Below are 23975 nucleotides of genomic sequence, written 5' to 3' on the forward strand. Positions count from 1 at the left end.
GTGATTGATACCTACCCAATCCTTTCGGTTGATGACTTGGCTCATTTGTATTTGTGCGACATGGTTATTGTTAAGTTCCTTGTTGATGCGCATCTCATCGAAACTAGCCGCTGTATCAACATTCCCTGTTGTGGAATCTGGTCAGGCTTGAAAATTCACCTTAACCTGGTTTCAGGTCCTTCCAACTGGGCTCCTCCCTTCGGAGAAAATCTTAAAACTCTGAAGGTCAGGACCACAAGTCATTTCTACGATTAAGAGAAGAGCGAACACTTTCAAGCAAACAAAGCCAAACAAACGAGAAAAAAAATGGTGTCTATGTGTCGACAGATCTTGGGCATGTCCCTAGGCATTATTGGTTTCATAGGAGCTATTGTGATTTGTGCCCTTCCTATGTGGAAGGTGACAGCATTCATTGGAGCCAATATCGTTACTGCGCAGACCATCTGGGAGGGCTTGTGGATGAACTGTGTGATACAAAGCACAGGACAAATGCAGTGCAAAATCTATGACTCCCTCTTGGCCTTACCTCAGGACTTGCAGGCTGCTCGGGCACTTGTGGTCATCGCCATCATTGTGTGCGTCTTTGGGATCATCCTGGGAATTGCTGGTGGAAAATGTACCAGCTTTGTCGAGAGGGAAGACACAAAGGCAAAGGTGGCTATCGCTAGTGGTATAATCTTCATCGTTGCTGGAGTGTTGGTTCTGGTCCCCGTCTGTTGGTCAGCTAACACCATCATCAGGGATTTCTACAATCCCTTGCTCACAGATGCCCAAAGAAGGGAGATTGGGGCTTCTCTCTATATTGGATGGGGTGCAGCTGCACTGCTGATCCTGGGAGGAGGTATACTGTGTAGCTCCTGCCCACCTAAGGACGACAACTACGGCATCAAGTATTCTCAGCCACGGTCTGTTGCCACCAGCAAAGCCTACGTCTGAAAGAGATCAAGCATACAAAGACTTTTTACTTGCAAAGACTTTTTTCCCCAACCTGTTTATTCCCACCTGCGGATTTTTTTTTTCCAAGGAGAAGTAAGGACAGTGTCTGATATTTACTGAGGTTTTGTGCTGTGATTATACAGATCACTGAAAGAGAAACATGTGTATAATGTGATGAGAGGAATCAAACTCTGGGAAGCAGAGATCTGTTTTTTTTTTTTTTTTTAAACAAGGCATTCTTGAAATTTAATATGACAATAGGAATAGTTTCATTAATCAGATTTTAGAAAATGTGTGTTAACCTTCTTATCATTTTTAGTTATATAAATTAGCATTTTTTGCACAAAGATGTCTTGATCATTAAATTTGTCTTACTATTTGTTTATTAAAATAAATGGTTCTATAAAACAACTTATTGATACTGCATTGACATCATTTCATAATAATAGTTTGACAATACTAAATATTCTCATGTCCAAGAAAAGATCAGGTCATGCTTGTCTCTGACATGGTGACTAAACTGGTGAAAAACTTAACAGAGATGTTGGCAAAGATCTCCTGTAAAAACAATTTGAGCAATTTGTATGTAAAAAAAAACAAAAACAAACAACAACAACATTTTGCTGTAAAAGAAAACAATAAACAACGATCAGACATGTTCAGTCTGTTTCCACTTCATTCAAAGAAATTAAGCAAAAATTATTGTTTCTGACACATATAATTTTTTTCACTCAGTCACAACTAGATGTTATGTCGTTAAAACAGCGTTTTCTCGTTAAAACAATATGTTTTCCATTATAACGAGATATTATATCATTAAATTCAAAGATAGCATATAACAACATTCAATTGAGCGAGGCAACTGTCCACACATGGTGACGCCAAGTCATGAGATAAAAGAGGATCTGCACGCAGCTCAAGTTACTGCCAGAGGAATAATCGGAATACAAAATGTACTTTTTTGACCTTATACTTTGTGTTGTATAGGCATTTTTATTATGATTAATCTCCAATCTGTCCAGTCATTGCACTCAAACCAGGAGGATATGACTCTTTTAAGATGAAGATGATCAAACCACTTATACTTTTGAATAATCAACTATGGGCTGTAAATATTTCCTTATTTTAACAAATTTATTATTGTTTAATTTGTACAGTCTTTAGGCTACTCATATTTAATGTTTTATGGAATGTATATCTAATTCTAATGTTGTGTAATGTGATATCGAAAATAAAATGTAAGCCTTTTTTAAAAGATTTACTAATTCCAATTGTTTAGTAAAATTCCATCAAATTGAATTGAATAATCCATAGGCCATAGGCTATATTAGCTATGAATTAAGAATTTTAAATGAGTAACAAAAGCTTAATCAAACATTTTGTTGCCTATAAATCTTAATGGACAAGGGGATGGACCGTTTCAGTGTATATGTGATTCATATTCATAGATTTAAAAAAAAAAAAAGTGAAAATGTTTAAATTTATGAATATGAATCACAACTAAATGGTTCTTTCCCAATTGATCTTTTAAGATTCATATAAAATGTCTTAATAAAATCTATTTTTTTAACTCATTTAAAAATTAATCCATAATATGGATATTATGCATCATAATGATTATTCAATTCAATTTGATGGAATTTTACTATACAACTGAAATTTGTAAATCCTAAAAAAAAAATAGGCTTGCTTTTGTTTTTGTTTTTTTGTTTTTTTGTTTTTGTTTGTTTTTTAAGTTCCATTCTTGCATTTCCTTAATAAAAGGGTGGTCAGATTCTGAAGTATAGAGCATTTACATATGGCGCTTTTCCACTGCGTGGTACTACTTGGCTTGCTTTCCCACTGCAGTTTAGTACTGCTACAAAATGTATAGGATTATAGCAAATAATATACACTAACAAGAAGTGAAACTCAATAGAACGTTCCATTGCAACACCGGCGCCCAGCAACAGCCCTGTGTTTCTGCCATTTGGCGTTGACTCATCGGTCCACTAGTTTCTATAGCAATATCAGCTGCTTTGTTAAAAAAAAAAAAAAAAAAAAAGAAAAAGAAAAGCTAAAATCCAACCTGAATGATGACAACACAGAATAAAATACTATCACTAGTGATCATCAAATCCTTTTAACAGTTTATTTTACAGACTTTGTGTTTAAGTCTTCCACTTTTTTCACAAAACCTTTAGAAACCCAGTCAGTTTGGGTTAAAATTCTTTGAAGTTCAAGTATTAGCATTATAAACACTGAATTATACCAACATATGGAATTAAATTAAGGACATGCATCAGAAAAATTGGGAATGTTGGACAATAAATATATAACAGAAAAAACATGTTTTTGCAGTGTTGTATGTTAAAGACAAAGTGTCCAAAAAGTGGGAATTATGTGATAACGGACACAGCAATGCATCATGTATTATAAGATCATTATGTTTGTAGCGTGATCCATTAAAACGTATACAATAGCCTATTTCAAATCAGATTAATACTATAATTATAAGGTCTGATCTATATTGTTCGCTGTATGATGATCTTAAATGTTTAATTATTAATTTACTTTTAATACATGTGTAAAGTTGCATAAAACAGAAATACTCAATAAAGTAGGCTAACTATGTTACCTCAGGGTGAATGGATGGATTCCACAACTGGAACATAAAACGTATATAAGACAATACAACATTTACTGTTGGTGCCGTAAAATTTACTGATGACTTAGTTTGAAAAATGTTCTATTTCGCTTCTGATTTGGTTGTGAAATTTGCCGATTTGGGGTGCGTAAGACGTGAAGGATTCTATGGTCCAGTAGGCATTATCGCCCCATAACGGTGGCCATGCTACCGGAGCGTCATCTAGTGGCTGTTGCCCAAAAATGATAAGAGTTTCGCCTCTTGGGTTCTGAACTCTTTGATTATAGTCTGATCATTATAATTGCAACCAAGCATGCCACATGAGTCCTGAAAAGTGAAGCCAAAGCATCTCGATCGCACCCAGGTGGCTGGAAGCAGTATAGGTGATAAACCCCGCCTTCTCCATGTATTCCAGTGGGACGTGAGACAAACTAAAGAATTAAATTACACTTCAAATATTGTTTTTCAATTTCTGTCATTTTAGGCAGTTTTTATCACACTGGTGTTAATTCAAGTTCTTTAAATAAGTTTGGTTTTAGTTAGTTAATTGATGCTATTAAAACGGGGGTGTGACGTTATGATTGACAGCTGGGGCATGTTGAAAGCTCAAACCGGTGTGCAACGTTTTGCTACGTTTTCCGGGTTGAACGACGTTTCCTGGAAACGGTGTGCAACGGGTTTGATACGTTTTCTCTTGTTTGGTGGGTGTGTCAGAAATGTCAGCCCAATCAGCGGTAAGATGTATAAACCGCGTGGTATTAAAGAGACAGCTCGCACAATGGGTATTAATGTAACATCAAAATACTATACTTATATATTTTGCTGTTGTGATGTGACACTTTAATACATTTTTCTATAATCAGAGGTGTATAGTTGGTAAATATTACAATATCATATAGCACAACAACAGTGATCAGCAATATTGATAACCCTAATACTCAGAATAAAAATAATATAGATCAACACAGTCTCGGAGGTAAGAAGTGGATGATCCTTCACCTGAAATGTTTGTCTTTTCATCATGAAGTGTTGTATAACAATAGTTAGAAGTTTCCACAAATCCCTTCACTCGATTGGGATGTTCTCTTTTATTCTGGAGGGCAAGGGGCAGTGACTGTAACATCAAGAGTATTTTGCAGTATTAAACACGTATTTATACCGATTTAATCAGGCTCCGAAAATACCTCAAAAAGAACACAAAGAATGGCCTTCTCAGCTGCCATAGTTGCAACTCTTGCTTCATCAGAACAGGGTGTTCAACGCGCCACCGTTTCCGTTTAAAAAACGTTTTGCAACGTTTTGTCGGGGCTGAACGCAGCCCTGAGGTTGAAGTAGTCACTGAGGTGCCAACTGACTTTTTTCTAGATCTTCGCGAGGTGACTTGAGTTTTAACTTTAATTTCTACATTTCCATAACTGTTTATTTCACACCGAAATAATAAGTTGTTCTGAGTTTGGATGGGATGTTGATATCGTGGCTCCACTTTGTGCTCACTCATGTGCAGACTCGAGATTTAAGATGTTAGCGCCGTATAGACACACTGGCTCCTTCAGTTACTACAATGGAAGAGTGTGAAGGTGCATTGTCCATATGTTTTTACAGTCTATGGTTGCGATGCCTCTACTGCCGTGGATCCGCTACTCGCTACCGATGAGAGAAACATCTGCACCTCGTCTACTGACCACGATACAGCCATTTCTTTTTTCAAGTTGTGGGCGACTGTCATTTAAAGCAAGTAATTTTGCAAACAAATGATACTGCAGTGGCTGTTACTGACTATTTAAATTTAGCGGGTTTGGTGTCTCGTGTTTCAAATCCAATGACACTGGTAGTGACGATTCTCTCGGACCAGTCAGTGATTTGCAGCATTTTCACATCACATATCGGTACAGCACACTTGGAACCTCAACCGAGGGGGTACTATTTAAGCAAGCCATCCCATGCAGTGGAAAAGCACCAAAAAGTATGCCTAAGTGAGCAATACCGAACCGTACCATGCAGTGTAAAAACGCCAATAGAGTAGTCTTGACTGTGCATGCCTCTTTAAATATGATAATGAAATATTCAGAACTGTGATTAAGGCACTGATCTAGGCTATATAAATTCTCTATTATAGATCAGTGGATAAAGGCACATAGATCTGTTTTTGGTATGTTTTTTCACTAATATTAGGTCCCAAGCCCTGAAAGGACAAAGGATTTTTTTCTTTCAACTTCTATAGTCAACTTTCATAGTCATAAGTCATACTCCACCCAACAGGTAGTTGGCTATTATGGGTTGTTTGTAAAATGCATGCTATGGAATTTGATATACTGCTGGCGAATGGCAATACATCCAATTACTTCCAAACTCAGTCAACATGAAGCCAAGACATTGAGGATGCTAAACTGTTGACGGACTTTTGATAAAGGCAAACAGGAAGTGTGTTATAACTTCTGTATACATTGACTGATTTTAATGAAACTTCAGCTATATGTTCGTTGAAGGAGGCTGATCACATGGATGTGACTATTGTGAGTCAAAGTCGTAGTGCTACCAACTGGCAGCAGGAAGTGTGTCACTGTGTCACTTTCAAAATGCTTTGAAATCAGTAACCTGATTTGCTTCTAACTTCATCAGAATAATGTCGAGACATGGCAGGTGTACACCTGCAAAAGGATTCTTGATATCTTGAGACTAACTGGTAAACAGTTTTAAAAAAAAAATGTTTTAAAGTTAAATTTAATGTTTTAAAGTTAACTTTAGTTAAAGTAACTCTTCATTGCTCTGACCTTGTCTTTTTTCTAGTTTAAATAACACCAACATGGTTTTACATATATAAGAAGTTTAATAATTAGTATAATAAAAATGTAAAAAGACATTAAGATACATTTCTAGCTGCAAAAGACAACTTTGCATTTCAAAGTGATCTATGACATCATATGACATGAAATTCATCTAAATTTAAATTATCTCATGGATGTGGCTGTTGTGGTTCACGGTCATAGTGGCACCATGTGGCTGCAGTAAATGTGGTGTATTCAAACTTTGACAGTTTCATTTGACACCACCGGGCTGGGGTGGTGCCCGTAATCACTGCATGCAGCTATACTTATTATTAGGGGCCAAGCACCGAAGGTGCGTAGGCACCTATTGTAATTGTTGGTGTTCTTAATATTCTTCTTCTTCTTCTGCTCTGGGAGTCTGTGGCAGCCCATAGAAACATATGGTAAAACGTTGTGAAATTTGGCACGCTGATAGAGGGCCGTCTAAACTTTCACCCGTCCAAAGTTTCACTCATGTTTAGGCAAATAAATTTTGAACCGTAAGGGCTAGAAATTAGATTCTTTTTTTTTTTCTTTTTAAGAAATTCAAGTCAATTTTTGAAACCCTTTTCAAAAAACATGTAAACGAATAATACTTAGCACTTCCAAAAATAAATATAAGGCTGTATCTACGTAATGCTTTATCATGTCATCACAGCCATGTCCTGAGGCAACATGCAGTGTTTCGCAACCTTCTGGTCCGGAGATACAAAAATGGCTATTTTTGCTCATAACTTATGAACGGCTTGTCCAAAAATCATAAATATGGTCTTGATAGATTTGGGGTGTCATGATATCCAATTTTCCCATATCAGCCCTTTTTGTCATCGGCCATTTCGAATTTTGTGCTAAAATGCTGTATTTTATTAATGCATTAGTGTATCATTGTGAAACTCGTTATGGGTCATCAGCACAATGCCCTGAAGAAGCCTTAGAGGGAGCCTTGGGTATAGTTGAGGGGCTCTATAGTGCCACCACATGCAGGCTGTGGTCAGGATGAAGTTTCTCTTATGTGCACGAAATTTGGTATTGTCATTGATGATGTCATTATAGGACAAAGTTCAGTTGGATTTATCTGACTCCTTCAACAGGAAGTCAGCTATCTTGGATTTCCAGTGGACTCCATGGTGTCCCTAACATTTCCAAATGTATTTGCCGTGACTTGAGAAATGAACCTTGATGTAACACTGCTGTGTGTTGTTTACCTGAGTATAACCAGTTTAAAAACAAACAGTGCACATCAAACAAAAGTATGGTCAAAAATCACTGATGCCAAGCCCCATTTTACCCAGTTGTGAAGTTTGCCCTGACTATGGATTTGAATATAGTGCAAGGGCCCTCCATGCCCCTGTGACAAAGGGACACCTCATTGGTTTTGTTTTTGCGAGTTTGAACTGATTGCCAAAAATTTTAATTATGCTGCTTAGTGGAGAAAGAGCACCTACTGATGGATAGAAATTATTTAGTTATATTAACCTAAGCTAGGGGTGTGTGATATAACGATTTTTGATCGTGGACGATTAAAATGTCTCCACGATCTGCTTATGAAGAAATATGGTAGTATTGTGCTATAGTGCTTTCTATCAGTTGCAGTTCCAGTGCCTCCATCTCAGCATACTGTTCAACGTGACGTACATTCACATCACATTTTAACACAGCGGTAGAGTAATATTCGTGGGACACTTCAATCCACAAAAGTTCATTATTTCATGTGCCTTGCCGTGTTAAACTTTTCTTTAGCATGCTGATGCGCTGTTCTGACATGTGTTTTTCAGAACACGTTCACCCAAAGCGCACAGGCACTCTGTCAAACAGCGCCTGATTAGTTATCTTTAGAGTCCGATTGCTCTAATACTGTCAAATACACACAAAGTTTACATAAACACAGTTGGTTATGTCTAAAGTGAAAGTAAACATTTGAGAGAAAATTGGATGCGTCACTGTATATACGTGCAGGTCTTTAAAGTGACAGAGCAGCCTAATATTAACCATGCGGTTGCTTGTCCTTAAAGGGATAGTTCACCCAAAAATTAAAATTCTGTCATTATTTACTCACTGCAATGTTGTTTCAAAACTGTTTTAATTTATTTCTTGTGCAGAACACAAAATTAAATATTTTGGAGAATGTGGGTTAACCAAACAGTTGCTGGTCTCTATTGACAGATAAAAAAATAATGACAAAGATTTTTATCTTCACCACTTTGGCCTAAATGTCTGCCATTTTAATTTCATTTTATATTTTGTTATTTTGTAAGGCTTTGTTTTTAAAATAGGGAATTAGTTTGGCTGTAATGCTCAGTCACTTGCAAAATAGCAAAAACAACATGAAGAATCATGATAAAATCGTGAATCGTGATTTTCCTGAAAAAAATCGTGATATGATACTTTTGCCATATCACCCACCCTTAACCTGAGCTAAAAACAACTTCACTAAATCACTATAAAGGAATGTGATTTATATCTACCTAATCCTTTCCGTTGATGACTTGGTGCATTTGTATTTGATAGTTCCTTGTTGATCTGGCTGTATCCACCTTCCCTGCTGTGGAATCTGGTCAGGTTTAACCTGGTTTCAGATCTATCCAACTTGGACTCCTCCCTTTACAGAAAATCTTAAAACTCTGAAGATTTGAAAAAGAAGTCATTTCTACAATAAAGTGAGGAGCAAGCACCTTCAAGCCATCGAAGCCAAGCAAACAAGAAACAATGGTGTCTAATTGTCTACAGATGCTGGGCATGTCCCTAGGCATGATTGGTTTCTTGGGAGCTATTTTGATTTGTGCCCTTCCTATGTGGAAGGTGACAGCATTCATTGGAGTCAGTATTGTGACTGCTCAGACCTTCTGGGAGGGCTTGTGGATGAACTGTGTGATACAAAGCACAGGGCAAATGCAGTGCAAAGTCTATGATTCCTTGTTGGCCTTACCTCAGGACTTGCAGGCTGCTCGGGCACTTGTGATAATCGCCATCATTGTGTGTGTCTTTGGGATCCTCCTTGGGATTGCTGGTGGAAAATGTACCAGCTTTGTCGAGAGGGAAGACACAAAGGCAAAGGTGGCTATCGCTAGTGGTATAATCTTCATCATAGCTGGAGTGTTGGTTCTTGTCCCCGTCTGTTGGTCAGCTAACACCATCATCAGGGATTTCTACAATCCCTTGCTCACAGATGCCCAAAGAAGGGAGATTGGGGCTTCTCTCTATATTGGATGGGGTGCAGCTGCACTGCTGATCCTGGGAGGAGGAATACTGTGTAGCTCCTGCCCACCTAAGGACGACAACTACAACATCAAGTACTCTCAGCCACGGTCTGTTGCCAATAGCAAAGCCTACGTCTGAAAACGATCAAGCATACAAAGACTTTTTACTTGCAAAGTTTTTTTTTTTTTTTTTAAACCTCTTTATTCCCACCTGTGATTTATTTTATTTTTTTTCCAAAGAGAAGTAGTAGAAGGACAGTGACTAATATGTATATTTACTGAGGTTTTGTGCTGTGATAATATAGATCACTGAAAGAGAAATTTGTGCATGTATAATGTGATGAGAGAAATCAAACTCAGGGAAGCAACAGAGATCTGTTTTTTGTAAACAAGCCATTCTTGCAATTTGTGTGTATTATTACACTAGGAATAGTTTCATTAATCAGAAATGATATCTAATGGTTAATAAAATACAATGTCTATGTATGTTAACCTTTTTACCAAGGGATTTTTTAATTTATTATTATTTTTTATGTCACAAATTAGCTTTTTTTTTTTTTTTTTTTTGCACAAAGATGTCTTGATCATTAAATTTGTCTTATTATTTTGTTATTAAAGAAATGGTTCTGTAAAACAACTTATTGATACTGCATTGACATCATTTCATACTAATAGTTTGACAATACTTAATATTGTCATGTCCAATAAAACATTATTCATAAGATCATGCTCGCCTCCGACATGGTGTCTAAACTGTTGAAAAACTCAACAGAGATGTTGGCAAAGATCTCCTTTAAAAACAATATGAGCAATTTGGCTGCAAAAAAATAAATAAATAAATAAATCAACATTTTGCTGTAAAAGGAAACAATAAACAATTATCAGGCATGTTCAGTCTGTTTCCTCTTCATTCAAAGAAATTACGCAGAAATTATTGTTTCTTACATAACATGAACTCAATGAAAAATCTATTTTTTTATTGGGTGAATAGATATTATATGATATTCTATCACTTTGTTGTGTACCAGGCATTTGTGCAAGCATGTCAGCAAGTGATCCTAAAAAGTCACTTGAGCAGTGCATTTATTAGAATTGTGTTTTGAAACATTATTATTTTATGCCAATATTAGGGCAATGTTAACACTTAAACATATGATTGGTTTTGTTTTTCTGAGATTGAACTGACTGCCAAAAACTAAAATTATGCTGCTCAGTGGTGAAAGAGCACCCAGAGGTGAATGGAAATAATTTTGTAATATTGGCTAAAATATAAGCTAAACACAAATTGTTTATTAAATAAAATGAGTGTAAAATCTCCAGATCACTAAATCACTAGGCTTTTGGTTGATATCCACCCATTTCTTTCAGTTGATGAATTTGTTCATTCGTATTTGTGACATGTGTATTGTTCAGTTCCTGGCTGATGCGCATCTTACCGAAACTAGCTGTATCCGCAGTCCCTGCTGAGGAATCTGGTCAGGTTTAACCTGATTTCAGGTCCATCCGACTTAGACTCCTCCCTTCAGAGAAAATCTTAAAACTCTGAAGGTTATAACAGAAGTCATTACTACAATTAACAGAGGAGCAAACACTTCTAAACCAATAAAGCCAAGCAAAAAAAAAAAGAAGGTGTTTATATGTCGACAGATCTTAGGCATGTCCCTAGCCATTATTGGTTTCTTGGGAGCTATTGTGATTTGTGCCCTTCCTATATGGAAGGTGACAACATTCATTGGAGCCAGTATTGTGACTGTGCAGACCACCTGGGAGGGCTTGTGGATGAACTGTGTGCAAACAAGCACAGGACAAATGCAGTGCAAAATCTATGACTCCCTCTTGGCCTTGCCTCTGGACTTGCAGGCTGCCTGGGTACTTGTGGTCATCGCCATCATTGTGTGCATCTTTGGGATCATCCTGGGGATTGCTGGTGGAAAATGTACCAGCTTTATCGAGAGGGAAGACACAAAGGCAAAGGTGGCTATCGCTAGTGGTATAATCTTCATCATCGCTGGAGTCTTGGTTCTGGTTCCCATCTATTGGTCAGCTAACACCATCATCAGGGATTTCTACAATCACTTGCTCACAGATGCCCAAAGAAGGGAGATTGGGGATCCTCTCTATATTAGATGATGTGCAGCTGCACTGCTGATCCTGGGAGGAGGAATACTGTGTAGCTCCTGCCCACCTAGGGACGACAACTGTGGCAGAGAAAAAACAATAAAGAACTCTAAGGCATGTTCAGTCTGTTTCCACTTCATTTAAAGAAATTTGATCAAAATTTGACCAACTAAGCAAACATCATTGTTTCTTCCTTAACATCAGCTCAAAGAAAAATCTATTTTTTAAAATGGGTAAATCTCTTTGTTGTGCACCAGGCATTTGCACCAGCAAATCAGCAAGCAGTACTAATCAGCTGTTGAAACAGTACATTTATTAGAATTGCAATAATAGAGCTATGTTAACACTTTAGCACCCAGTGGTAGATAATTTTGCAATATCCAGCAAGCTTATTTATTAAATAAAATGAGTGTAAAATCACTACATCTATGACAAGAAAATAAGAAAAAGAGGAGGCAGGAGAAACATAGTTTTGGGACGTCTGCATTTACATGCACATGAACTTTAATGACATCCCATTCTTAATCCGTAGGGTGTAATATAGAGTCGGCCTACCCTTTGCAGCTATAACAGCTTCAACTCTTCTGGGAAGGCTTTCCACAAGGTTTAGGAGTGTGAATTATGGGAATTTTTTACCATTCTTCTAGAAGCGCATTTGTGAGGTCAGGTAGTGATGTTGGGGAGAAGGCCTGGCTCGCACTCTAATTCATCCCAAAGAGAACACTCCTCCACTGCTCTAGAGTCCACCACTGCATCCGATACTTTGCATTACACTTGGTGATGTAAGTCTTGGATGCAGCTGCTCAGCCATAGAAACCCATTCAATGAAGCTCTCTACACACTGTTTTTGAGCTAATCTGAAGGTCTGTAGCTATTGACTCTGCAGAAAGTTGGAGACTTCTGTGCACTGTGAGCCTCAGCATGCACTGAACCTGCTCTGTGATTTTACGTGGCCTACCACTTTGTGGATGAGTTGCTGTTGTTCCCAGTGGCTTCCACTTTGTTATGATACCACTAACAGTTGACCGTGGAATATTTTGTAAATTTCACGAATGGACTTATTGCACAGGTGGCTAGCTATATATCCCAACCCGTAAGACCTTTGTTCACTTTAGAACACAATTTAAGATGTTTTTGATGAAATCCAAGAGCTCTCTGACCCCTCCAAAGACAAGCAATTTAATTACCATTTTCAAGGCCTAGAAAGGTAGTAAAGACATTGTTAAAATAGTCCATGTGACTGCAGTGGTTAAACCTTAATGACGAGAATACTTTTTGTGTGCAAAAACAAACAAAAATAACGACTTTATTCAACAATTTCTTCTCTTTCCTGTCAGTGTCCTATGCTTTTTTTTTTTTTTTTTTTTTTTTTTGCTGTTGTTGTTGTTTTGTTATTATTTTTGAATAAAGATTATTTCAGTATCAGTTTGTTATTTGATTAATAAATAACAATAACATTTTTAAACAAGTTTTTGACAAATTCCTAAAATATTTGTATTTTCTTTCTATTATGACAGGTGGTCTAAAAATTTTGTTAAGCACTGTATATATAATCTGTAACCATACCTAAATAGTAAAAATAGCAAATAGTAAAAGTTGTTTTAGCTCTACTTATTAATCAGAATTTGGTCAAATACAGGTATAAACAGTTGGAAAATGTGTTGCTGATGGGCCCTTTTGAGACCTCTGTGCCCAGGGCATATCAACATCATATTGCATCCCTAAGATTCATGAGTAACATTTTATAATACAGGTGCACTAATATACATTAATTCATGCTTAAGTAATGCACAGATAATCATGTTTTAATGTATGACTCATGAAGAACTAAACCATTAATTAATGATTACTGCATCAGCAACTAATAAAGTTTCTATATGATTAATAGATTAAGTAATATATGAATTGTTATTAATTAAATGTGTCATAATGTATTAATTCCTTAATAACATATTTTATTAACTAAAAGTGTACGTTAATGTGTTAACTACCACAATGGGTTATAGCCATGTACTTCAACTTCCAGTTGTCTGCTTTAATTAATCATTAACTAATGATTTACAAACGTATAATTATGTTATGACTTTACTTGTTGAGGCACATGATTATTAACCTATTGTTAAGTAATATGTAATTAATGGGTTTTGACAGTTGCACATGCAGTGAGTGCAATTTGTCAATGCGTGTGAGAATGTGTTTGAAGGATGGGTAAGTTGGGCAGCACACAAATATCAGCACACAAGAATCTGAACTACAAACTGGATGCGACCATTATCGAGTCATGCCGCAACAGCTGTTTACTGGACATGACAGACCATTGCAAGTCCATTTTTCCTTCATAACAGAAGTGACGTTTTGTTGTGTTGTGTTGCGTCATGCCACATTCAGTGTAGAATCACTATCACTGATTATAATGGGTTCTATTCTCTTTGTCTGGTCTTGACACAGTGTTAAGAAATAGTAGTGCCCGGCCACGTTCTTAGTGTCCCACCTCAAGTTTAACCTGACACATTCCTGTGCCATGAACAACAAGGTTCTGAATGCAGCAGTTCATCTGGTACAGTGGAATCACAGTTGTAGATAGTTGGAAATTGAAATCCATGGCATGACATGTCAAAACCATAATTACATATTTATTAACAATTAGTTAATAGTCATGTGCCTCAACAAGTAAAGTCATAACATAATGATACATTTGCAAATCATTAGTTAATGATTAATTAAAGCAGACAACTGGAAGTTGAAATACATGGCTTCAACACATTGTGGTAATTAACACATTAACTTACACTATTAGTTAATAAAATATGTTATTAAGGAATTAATTTAATTAATAACATTTCATATATTACTTAATCTATTAATCATATAGAATCTTTATTAGTTGCTGATGCAGTAATCATTAATTAATTATTTAGTTCTTCATGAGTCATACATTAAAACATGATTATCTGTGCATTAGTTAAGCATGAATTAATGTATATTAGTGCACCTGTATTGTAAAAAAAAAAAAAAAAATCAGTAAATTAGCTCATTTCAAGAAATGAGGTTTGGAACATTAAAAAAGTTGCTTTGCTAATACTTTGAAGTTTCAAGTTTCAAGTCTGTTTGCACTTTATTTTACATGTATTATCTTTTTATTCTTTTAATTCCTTTTCCTGTTTTTATTTAATTTTTAATGTATTTTATATATTTTATGTATCATCTTGTTATTCTGACTTTTAATGTATTTTAAACATTGCTGTCTGGTTGAAAGAGCTGGGAGAATTAGGAAGAAAGTGATTAGGTTAAAATTTGGTAAATTTGGATAAGGGGACAAACCATGGGGAAATTTAAGCTGTAGTGCATGGTTAAGATATCTCTGGATTACAGTCAGGACACTTTCCAAAGGGGGAATTTTCCAAAGGGGAAATTTGAACGGCGTTGCATAGATAAGATATCTCTGGAAGGGGGATTAGGGCTGTGTAAAACTTCAATCAATCAAACTTTTATTTATATGGCACAATAAATACAACAGCAGTTGGCCATTGTGCTGTACAAGAGAATAAATGAATAAATATAATAATGCAATAATAAAGGGAGTTTTCATCAAAAACACTCATTTGAAATCTTTAAAAATCAATGTTAAAAATCAAATACAGTCATAAGCCTGTGGGAAAATGTAGGTTTTCAGCTTAGATTTAAATTCAGACTCTGTGGATACTAGTCTTAAAGATAGAGGAAGACTAAAATTTTGGACCAATAGTAGAAAAAGCACGGTCACCCCTCGTCTTGAGTCTAGATCTTGGAACCATTAGCAATCTTTGATTAGATGACCTTAGTGATCTAGCAGAGTTATTTATTTTCAACAGTTCAGAGAGATATTTTGGAGCTGATCCATTTAGGACTTTAAAAACAAACAGCAAAATTTTAAAATCAATTCTATAACAAACCAGCAGCCAGTGCAATGCTCGTAATATTGGGGAAATATGATTAAATTTCCGTGTTCCAGTCAGCAGCCTGGCTGCTGCATTTTGGACCTGTGAGGTGTCTTGGCAAAAGGGGAGATTGAAACTGTGTTTATCAGTTTGAAGTGCTGGATTGGAGTAATAATTCTGTGTGACCCATGTGGAAAATAGCATCCTTCATTGGTACCAACACTGTGACCTCTCAGATTTTCTGGGAGGAAATCTGGATGAGCTGTGTGGTGAAGAGTACCAAACTGATGCAGTGTAAAATCTTTGACACCATGCTGGCACTGAGTCCTGTTCTGCAGGCTGCTGGTGTCCTGATGGTCTTTTCCATTGTGGTGGGCATCACTGGAATTCCCATTGCACTTGTCTCAGGGAAATGTACCAACTTCATAGTTGGGTAACAAGGAAAAGTAAAAGCATCCATTGCTGCTAGGGTGGTTCTGATCATCTCTGGACTTCTACTGTATGTCTTGTCACTGTGTTCTGGACTGCTGTCATTATAATAACTGACTTCTAGAAACTCAGTGTAGGGAGCTGGGGGCTTCACTCGACCTTGGCTAGGGTGCTGGGAGGTGGGCTGCTTTGCAGTTTTTGCCTACCAGAAGAGGACCACTCAGCATCTGTCATATATAATCCTGTAAAGATGTCAAAGCCATCCAGTGGGAATGATGCTCTTCTCAGCCACATAGCACCAGTCCCATGGTCTCCAACTCTTCCTAAGACTTACATCTAGACTACATATCTGACAAGGTTTCATTAGAAAGATATATATATATATATATATATATATATATATATATATATATATATATATATATATTGTATTTTGACATGATGCAGTGTAGGTGAAATTCTTAGGACAAATTCTCTTTAGCAAATGCTTGTGGGAAAAGCATTTGTTTTTCACTAATGATGTGCAGTTTTATATGAATTAAACATGCTGGCTAAATTGTTCTTGTACTAAATTGTTCATTCTCATTTTGTTTTTTGTGTCTGTCAGAGGAACATAATGTACACAACACTGGGAAAACCTGCTGTTCAGGAACACCCACTAGTTTCTACTAGTCAGTCGAACATACTACGTGTGGTCTGACAACAAGATGATGCATTGCTGTTGTTTTTGTACTACTTGACAAACTGTATGAAAAATACAGGTTCTATCTATTTCTGGGGGAAATAAATTAGTTTACAGTCATTTGTACTGTGGGTTAAGGTTAATATATTCTGTTAATTATGAAAAGTTGATTTGTATTGCATCTTCATTATGTGTTTCTTCATCTTCTGAGAGGCACTGACCAAAGAATTATAAATATGAATGAGCAATTTGACATGCAAGCCTCTTTCTATTTTTGAACCATTTGAAATTCAAGTTAATATAAACTGAGTTCAGGAGTTTCAGTTAAATTGAAAACCTGTTCTCCCACTATTTGCCTTCCTTACAGGGTTCATATAACATACACAAACAACCTGGCTTTCCTTACAATGAGAGCTTTTTCTTATTTTTGTCCTCTTCAATGGTCCAGAGTCACAGTGATATTTCAGATAACCACTACAAGGAAATGTCACGTATTCTTTTACACAAAGCCCAAACAGATTCTTTTATGTCACAATACGTGCATTGCATTCTTAGAAATTTAAACAAGTGACGTCAAAGACAGACATAAAAGTATGACAACCACCCCTAAACCAGCTCTCTGTTGAGAAATCTTTTTCTCAGTTAGTATCGGTTTCGCTCAAACACAACTGTCTTATTTTAGCAAATTGCTCATCTGTATTTGTAGTCTACTGCCCCCTAGTGAGATAAAATCATTCATGTGCTACTTTCTTAGAGCTGCAACTAAATCATGTTTTGTTATTAAAACATTTATGTTCCAGAAACACTGATAAAAACAAGAATTAAAGGTTGTCTCTGTTTTATGTCATCCCCAGCCCCCTCCATGGCTCTGCAGGTCTTGGGAATCACTCTTTCAATGATTGGATTTGCAGGAACCATTATCATCTGTGCTCTGCCCATGTGGAAGGTAACCGCCTTTATCGGCACAAACATTGTGGTGGCACAGGTCTTCTGGGAAGGACTGTGGATGACGTGTGTGTACGAGCGCATTGGGCAGATGCAGTGTAAACTGTATGACGCCCTGCTGGATTTGGATCCTTCTCTACAGGCAGCACGTGGGCTAATGGTGACCACCATGGCTTTGGCCTGCTTGGCTTTCCTCATTTTTCTGGTTGGGGCTGATTGTACCAACTGCCTAAGTAACCCACGTGCCAAAGCACGGATTGTTGTGGTATCTGGTATTACCTTTATGCTTTCTGGACTGACTACTGTGGTGCCTGTGTCCTGGACAGCCGACTCTATTATAAGAGACTTCCATAATCCCATAGTGCATGAAGCATTAAAGCGAGAGATGGGGGCAGCCCTCTACGTGGGCTGGGTGACAGCGGGGTTTCTGTTCATTGGTGGAGCTGTTCTCTGCACCAGTTGCCCACCAGAGCGGGACAACTATTCACCTAGATACACCTTAACAAAATCTGACACCCACAGTGGCTATGCCATAAAGAACTATGTCTGATATACAGAAAATGCCACTGAGTAAAGCGGACACTGGTCAAATGTAAAAGCGATATGTCATATTGTACAAGTGTTTACTTGTCTTTTGAATTTTCTATGCTAATTAAGAAAAGTTGGATTTTTAAGTGATTAAAAAAACTCTCTTTTTCTCTTTGACCAAACAAAGGATAACCTTTTTTGTTCTTGTCTTGTGTACTCATCTACATATATTTGTTCTTCTGTAAATAAAATTAAAACATTAGATGACACAACATTTCAGTATGTGCCCAGTGTGAATATTTAGTGAGTGAGTGTGTGTTCAGGTTTCACCTATTGTACATTGCGGGGACTACAGTAAACATCCCTAACAGAATAGCAGAATAGTAGTAAAACAAGAGAAATCAATGGAGTCCCCATGAAGATTTTTTTCTGTCATAAATCTACAAATTAAAGTTGTTTTAAAAACTACAGTTTAGCCACTGGAAATATACCACCACTGGAATGAGTTGTGAAAGTAGGTGGGGTGGGTTTTAAGAATAACAATGGACAGTTTACCTTTTGTAAATGCAATTGTTTTGTTAATCAAACTAAATTGATATTTACAGCATAAATGAGTACACCCCCTCTGAACAAATATAAAAGATGTATTTTCTTTATGTTTACTAATACAATTCATGGAAAGATGGCAAAACTAAAATGTATTAAACATATACCTAATAAAAACTGAGAAATATGTCATTAATAGCCATATATTAAGTAAATTAGCCAATTTTGTTTAAATTAAGTATTGTAGAAATGAGTACACCCTAGATTTAATTCAACAAATGTATAATATTCTAGTACTTAGTATGCCCTCCATACTTTTGAATATACTGCTCTGATCCTTCTTTGCACGGAGTGTACAAGTTCATGACAAATTGTCACATCTGTCCTGTTTAAAACAATGATTTGGTGATCCTCTTGTACCACGGTCCTCTTTTGTGCTAAGAAATAAGTCTCCTGACAGTTCTCTCCCAATTGGTTACATTGTTGTCAGCATTAAGTCTGAGAATGATTCTGTGGGCTATATAACACTTTTAATTCTCAAGAAATACTTCTCTTTAAATGTTTTGGTTCAACTTACCTGTTGATCAAACATTGCCTTAAACTTACACCAGAAATTTTTTATTTTGCTTTATTTAGTAACTTTTAGGAGAGTGTACTCATTTTTGCTACACAACATTGTATCACCTTGATAAGAAAATCTTATTTTCCTGAATAATTTTGACATACTGTACTTCTTTGGTAATTGATTAAGCAGACTTGCTGGAACATTATATCTCTAAAGAACCCTAACATGTCTTCTAAGTAATTGAGTAATTGCTGACTTTCAGAAGTTTCAGAGGGTGTGTACTCCTTCATGCTGTGCACTGTATATCAGCCCCAAATAAATAACTTTCTACAACTTCACCTGGTCTCATTGTTTTTGTAACTCTACAAACTAAAACATAACCACTTTTCAACATTATCAACGAAACAGGCAGAAAAGTACAGAAAATAACTTATTATATATAGTTATATGATATAGTATTGTATTATATAGATATTTTGAGCCAGTAATACTGTGGCTGCCTCAAAAACTAACCCTACAGAGAGAGGATTCTAAAATGTTTATTGTTCTATTTAGTATTTTTATTTTTTTTTTAGAATATAAAGAAAACATAACAGACAAAGTGTAATAATAATTTATTCAGAAAATGGCAAAAAGCAGTACCAAAGTAGTCCAAACAATATGTTGCTTTCGAAGTGCTGTCTGGCGGTATACAATAGTTTTGTGAGAGGTATGGAGTGAAATTTTAGTTATTTAATCAAGCGCTGAAAATCTTATCCTGATCCACTCCGTGAAGGGGTGAATTTTATTTGTGATTAAATATTTATGATGTAGTTTCCAACTTTTACTTCACAACAGATCATCAACACAGCCATTCCAAAATAATATAACAGCAGGACTGGAGACAATATCCCCTTCCAAACAAAGCTCTAACACAACAATTATTATTCCTAAAGGGGGGAAGACAGAAACAGATTGCACAGGAATAATCTACATTTTAAAATATATTACAATAGAAAACATATATTTTAAATTGTAATAATATTTTACAATATCACTGTATTTCACAATTTACTGTATTTTTGATCAAATAAATGCAGCCTTGGTGAGCAGAAGAGACTTACAGTATTTATTTATTTATTTATTTACTTCATCCAGTTTAGAGTGAATAAAACAGGATTTGGTGCCACTCATTTGTCAGTTTGTACCAAAAGGGAATGTTGAATTAAATGTTGAACATTTAATCATAACGTAACATCACATAATTTAATCATCTGTCAAGATGTCTAAACTTTTTACTGATAGCATTCAAGGCTCTCAACTTCAGTCCTGGAGGGCCAGTGTGTGAACAAGCTAATCAAGATGTTCAGAATTACTTGTAAATTACAAAAGGGTGCTAAAATGGGACTGTACTAAAGTCTACAGCAGTGCTTCTCAGACCTGTCCTGGAAACCACCATTGCACATTTTGTCTCCCTCATCAGACACACCCAGTTTAAGACAGTCTTTAGGTCTTTACTAAAGAGCTGATGAGTTGAATCAGGTTGTTAAATGAGGGAAACATACAAAATGTGCAGTGGTGGGAGGTCCCCAGAACAAGAGGCACTCCAGGACTTGAGTTAAAAAACCCTGGTGTACAGTAAATCATAAATTGTATGATCACATTGTATTGTAATGTGTCCTTGTTGCAGTTCAATTACACAAGTTCTCAAGTAATCTTATTATGAGTATGAGTAATATTATTAACAACATGTACTTACTTTAGGGTTAGGGTTTGGTTTAGTGTTAGTTACTTGTAATAATGCATACTGTTTTAACTATATTAATGCATGCAACACATGTAACAAGGACACATTAAAATCCAATCCTACTCATGGAGGGCCAAAGAGTTTGAAGATTCCTGGAGAGTTAGTTTACTCTGCTTCCGAAGCAGTTGCTGAAATGTTCTCTAACCAACAATTTCTTCTATTCTGCCCTACTGGAATCTGTCAATTAGTGCCCACCCCCAACCCCCCATCATACCACCTTTATGTTTTACATGGGCACCTCTATAAATTGATAATTTTCTCCTAACTTTCTCCTGTCTTATCCCTACTCTTTATCCTACATACCTCACGTGAACACAGTCCATATTCTTCTGCTGAAGAAGATCTTTCTCTTGTTCATCAGTGGAGACCTTCTTTCCACTGTGGTAGCCTCAATCGGATGTTCCCTTGATCCCTTCTCTTCCAACATTTTCCTCTTTTTACAGAATCTGTACAAGGTTACATGGCAAATGCCATACAATTTTGCCACAGATCTTACAGACTTTACCTGCTCTTTTACATTATCTGATGCTCTTTTCAAAATGCTGAGAGACACATCTCGATTTGTCTTTCTCCTCCAAGACCTGCATACTGAAATTCAATGAAAATATATAAATACAAAAAAAAAAAAAAAAAAAAACTGCCTGGGGTAGGTTGTGACATGCTTAATTGACATTACAAATAACCCAGTCTTGCTGTTACAACTAAACCTGAGTTTTGTAGCCATGATCAAGCTCACCAGCTAACAGCCAAAACATTATCACTAACAACTTCCATGAATAATGTGATGTCCTTACATTAATGCACCACTAGATAGCACTCAAGCTTCTTGAGTTAGATACAGTATCTGTGTACTGAGAAGTAAGAGAGAATGCTGAGCATATGCATGCATGTTACCATGCATGTTCAAAAGAGTTATTAAAGTTTCCTAAGAGGAATACACTTTTTTGTGCTTCTTGTCTATATAAAGGCATAACAAAAAATATCCACAAAGACACAATAATACACACAAACATAATTTAACTTTGATGAGTTAAACTACAAAGCAGGCATTGCTGTCACAAAAATGAATGAAGCAAAAAAGTCACTTTCTTTCATCTAATTAGTTTTCCCCTCTAAAATCTGCTGTGTCTGCCACAGGGCTCTACTTCCTCACATGTGGAAAAAGGATCAAACTGAGCATGTGTGAAGTGAATCAGGTGATTTGTTACTTGTTTCTGACTGGAGAAATTGGAAGTGTTACAACTGATCTGTGTTACTTACATCCTTCCCTGTTCTCCTCCTATGCCATCATCTCTGTTTTGTTTGCTACCAAAGACCACAGACTTTTTTTTCCCAAAAGTTTTTGACCAAAATTATTATAAACCTCTGGCATGAATGGAGTTTCCCGCAACACAATCAACTTAATAACAACACAAATCTAGGAAATAAGTACTTTCTGGCTATCAGTGTCTCAGTTAAGGTTCTGGAGTTGTTTTGCACTAGAGAACTAAATCTTGTCAGAACTGATGAGTAAGCATACCCACTCCACAGCTCACTATTCACGTCTCATCGGCTGAGGAAAAAGAGGGATTTGTTATGAAACCATGGCAAAAACACAAAAGGATCCTCCACATTTCAACCACAGTGTTTTCTCCGCCCACAGCTGGAATGCAGTACAGCTGGTTTCCGTGCTCTGGGAAATAGATCTGCTCTACGGTCCTGAACAAACACGGACATATGGATATAAAAATTGAGTTTGCTAGTTTTGGGTTGGCCAGTGCAGGCTGGTTTTGCACCATCCTTACAAGATTTCTACCAATGTGGAAAGTAAGTGGAAGGGTGGAAAACACCACAACAACACTTCCCTTGTACTGGGATGGAGTGTGGTTAAACTGGCAACACCACACAACTGGAAGGCTTCACTGCACCTTCTATCAGTCTCTGCTGTTTCTGACCGAACATTTCAACACTTGGAAAATCCTCATCATCACATCTATCGGAATGGGAGTTATTGCCATGGCAGTTTACGCTATTGGGTGGATACATTATCCTAGGAATATATGGTTTAAAGCTGCCTCCGGGCCATCGTTTGTTGTAAGTGGCCTGCCGTTACTGGTGGTGGTCTCCTGGACTACACATTTAACAGATTCGAATGCTAATGTCTTATTAACACGGGAATGGGGAGCAGCGATCTTCACTGGCTGGTTGGGCGTAGTGTTGCTTGAGGTGGGTGGTGGAGTGCTAAGCATTATTTGCTGTAGAGCAGTCCAGAAGCAAAGACAGGATGGAAGCCCAGCGCAAACTTCAGAGCCAGGGGTTCAGGTTCCACTCCACACCATTCACAGCACTACATTTATACAAAGCCCCCTTACTGGATGACTTTATTAATGGACTGACTTAGCAGACTGAGTTTCTAAGAATGTCTGTTGTTGCATCTACTCTAATAATTAATGAGATATATGTTCTTGTGAACACTCATTGGTCATATATTTCATGTTAGACAAAGAAACGTTGCTCTGGTTCATGATTCAGTGTTTGAAAACTGACATTTTGAATTTTGATTGCCCTCATTGATACCTTATGATCACCCCATTACCAGATCTACAAAAAAATGGTGGATTCATTAAAAAGATTTTGGAATGTTGCTCTCTCTCTCTCTCTCTCATGTAAACGTGCTTCTTCTTCTTCTGATTTTTGCAGCAGATTATATGCATCAGAGGCATATTGCTGCCCTCCTCAGTTCATATGAAGAACTACGCTTAATAGGTTATATCTTATATATTGTAAGGTCCAGTTCAATGCAAAAAGATTATAACAACCTTAATTTTCTCACAGTCCTTAGTACTAAGAATTGATTCTGATTAATAAATTTTAACTATAGATTCCAATAACTCTGAATATGTGAGATTTCTTTCTG

The 23975-nt window shown here is 36.6% G+C and overlaps 4 protein-coding genes and 1 pseudogene across 4 annotated transcripts in view; all 5 read left to right on the plus strand.

Annotated features, from left to right (window-relative positions):
* LOC137004645 (claudin-4-like) overlaps positions 1 to 18204 on the plus strand; it is a 46986-nt gene extending 28782 nt beyond the window's left edge. Inside the window, exon 3 of the mRNA XM_067365174.1 lies at positions 17564 to 18204. Within this exon, the coding sequence (XP_067221275.1) occupies positions 17572 to 18204 (633 nt within the window). The 5' untranslated portion in view covers positions 17564 to 17571. The remainder of the gene's footprint in view (positions 1 to 17563) is intronic.
* LOC137004643 (claudin-4-like) lies at positions 264 to 9702 on the plus strand. Its single transcript, XM_067365172.1, has 2 exons — positions 264 to 813; positions 9094 to 9702. The coding sequence occupies exons 1-2, from the start codon at positions 307 to 309 to the stop codon at positions 9700 to 9702; spliced, it is 1116 nt and encodes a 371-aa protein (XP_067221273.1). The 5' UTR covers positions 264 to 306.
* LOC137004647 (claudin-like protein ZF-A89) lies at positions 11220 to 11693 on the plus strand. The gene has a single exon (XM_067365177.1). The coding sequence runs from the start codon at positions 11220 to 11222 to the stop codon at positions 11691 to 11693; it is 474 nt and encodes a 157-aa protein (XP_067221278.1).
* LOC137004237 (claudin-4-like) lies at positions 13886 to 16367 on the plus strand (annotated as a pseudogene).
* A 4555-nt stretch (positions 18205 to 22759) lies between the features above and the next one.
* Positions 22760 to 23975, plus strand: LOC137005338 (claudin-4-like). Its single transcript, XM_067366184.1, has one exon. It carries the CDS (start codon positions 22796 to 22798, stop codon positions 23435 to 23437), a length of 642 nt encoding a protein of 213 aa, XP_067222285.1. The 5' UTR covers positions 22760 to 22795; the 3' UTR covers positions 23438 to 23975.

This window comes from Chanodichthys erythropterus, chromosome 17 (assembly GCF_024489055.1).
Source record: "Chanodichthys erythropterus isolate Z2021 chromosome 17, ASM2448905v1, whole genome shotgun sequence".
In the NCBI taxonomy this organism is placed as follows: Eukaryota; Metazoa; Chordata; class Actinopteri; order Cypriniformes; family Xenocyprididae; genus Chanodichthys; species Chanodichthys erythropterus.

What these genes read in the sequence shown, in the direction of transcription:
- LOC137004647 (XM_067365177.1), top strand. Translation starts at nt 11,220, where the DNA reads ATGTCCCTAGCCATTATTGGTTTCTTGGGAGCTATTGTGATTTGTGCC.
- LOC137004643 (XM_067365172.1), top strand. Translation starts at nt 307, where the DNA reads ATGGTGTCTATGTGTCGACAGATCTTGGGCATGTCCCTAGGCATTATT. An exon ending in CTCTCTATATTGGATGGGGT is followed by an intron (nt 814 to 9,093) that starts GCAGCTGCACTG and finishes AATTGTCTACAG; the next exon opens with ATGCTGGGCATGTCCCTAGG.
- LOC137005338 (XM_067366184.1), top strand. Translation starts at nt 22,796, where the DNA reads ATGGATATAAAAATTGAGTTTGCTAGTTTTGGGTTGGCCAGTGCAGGC.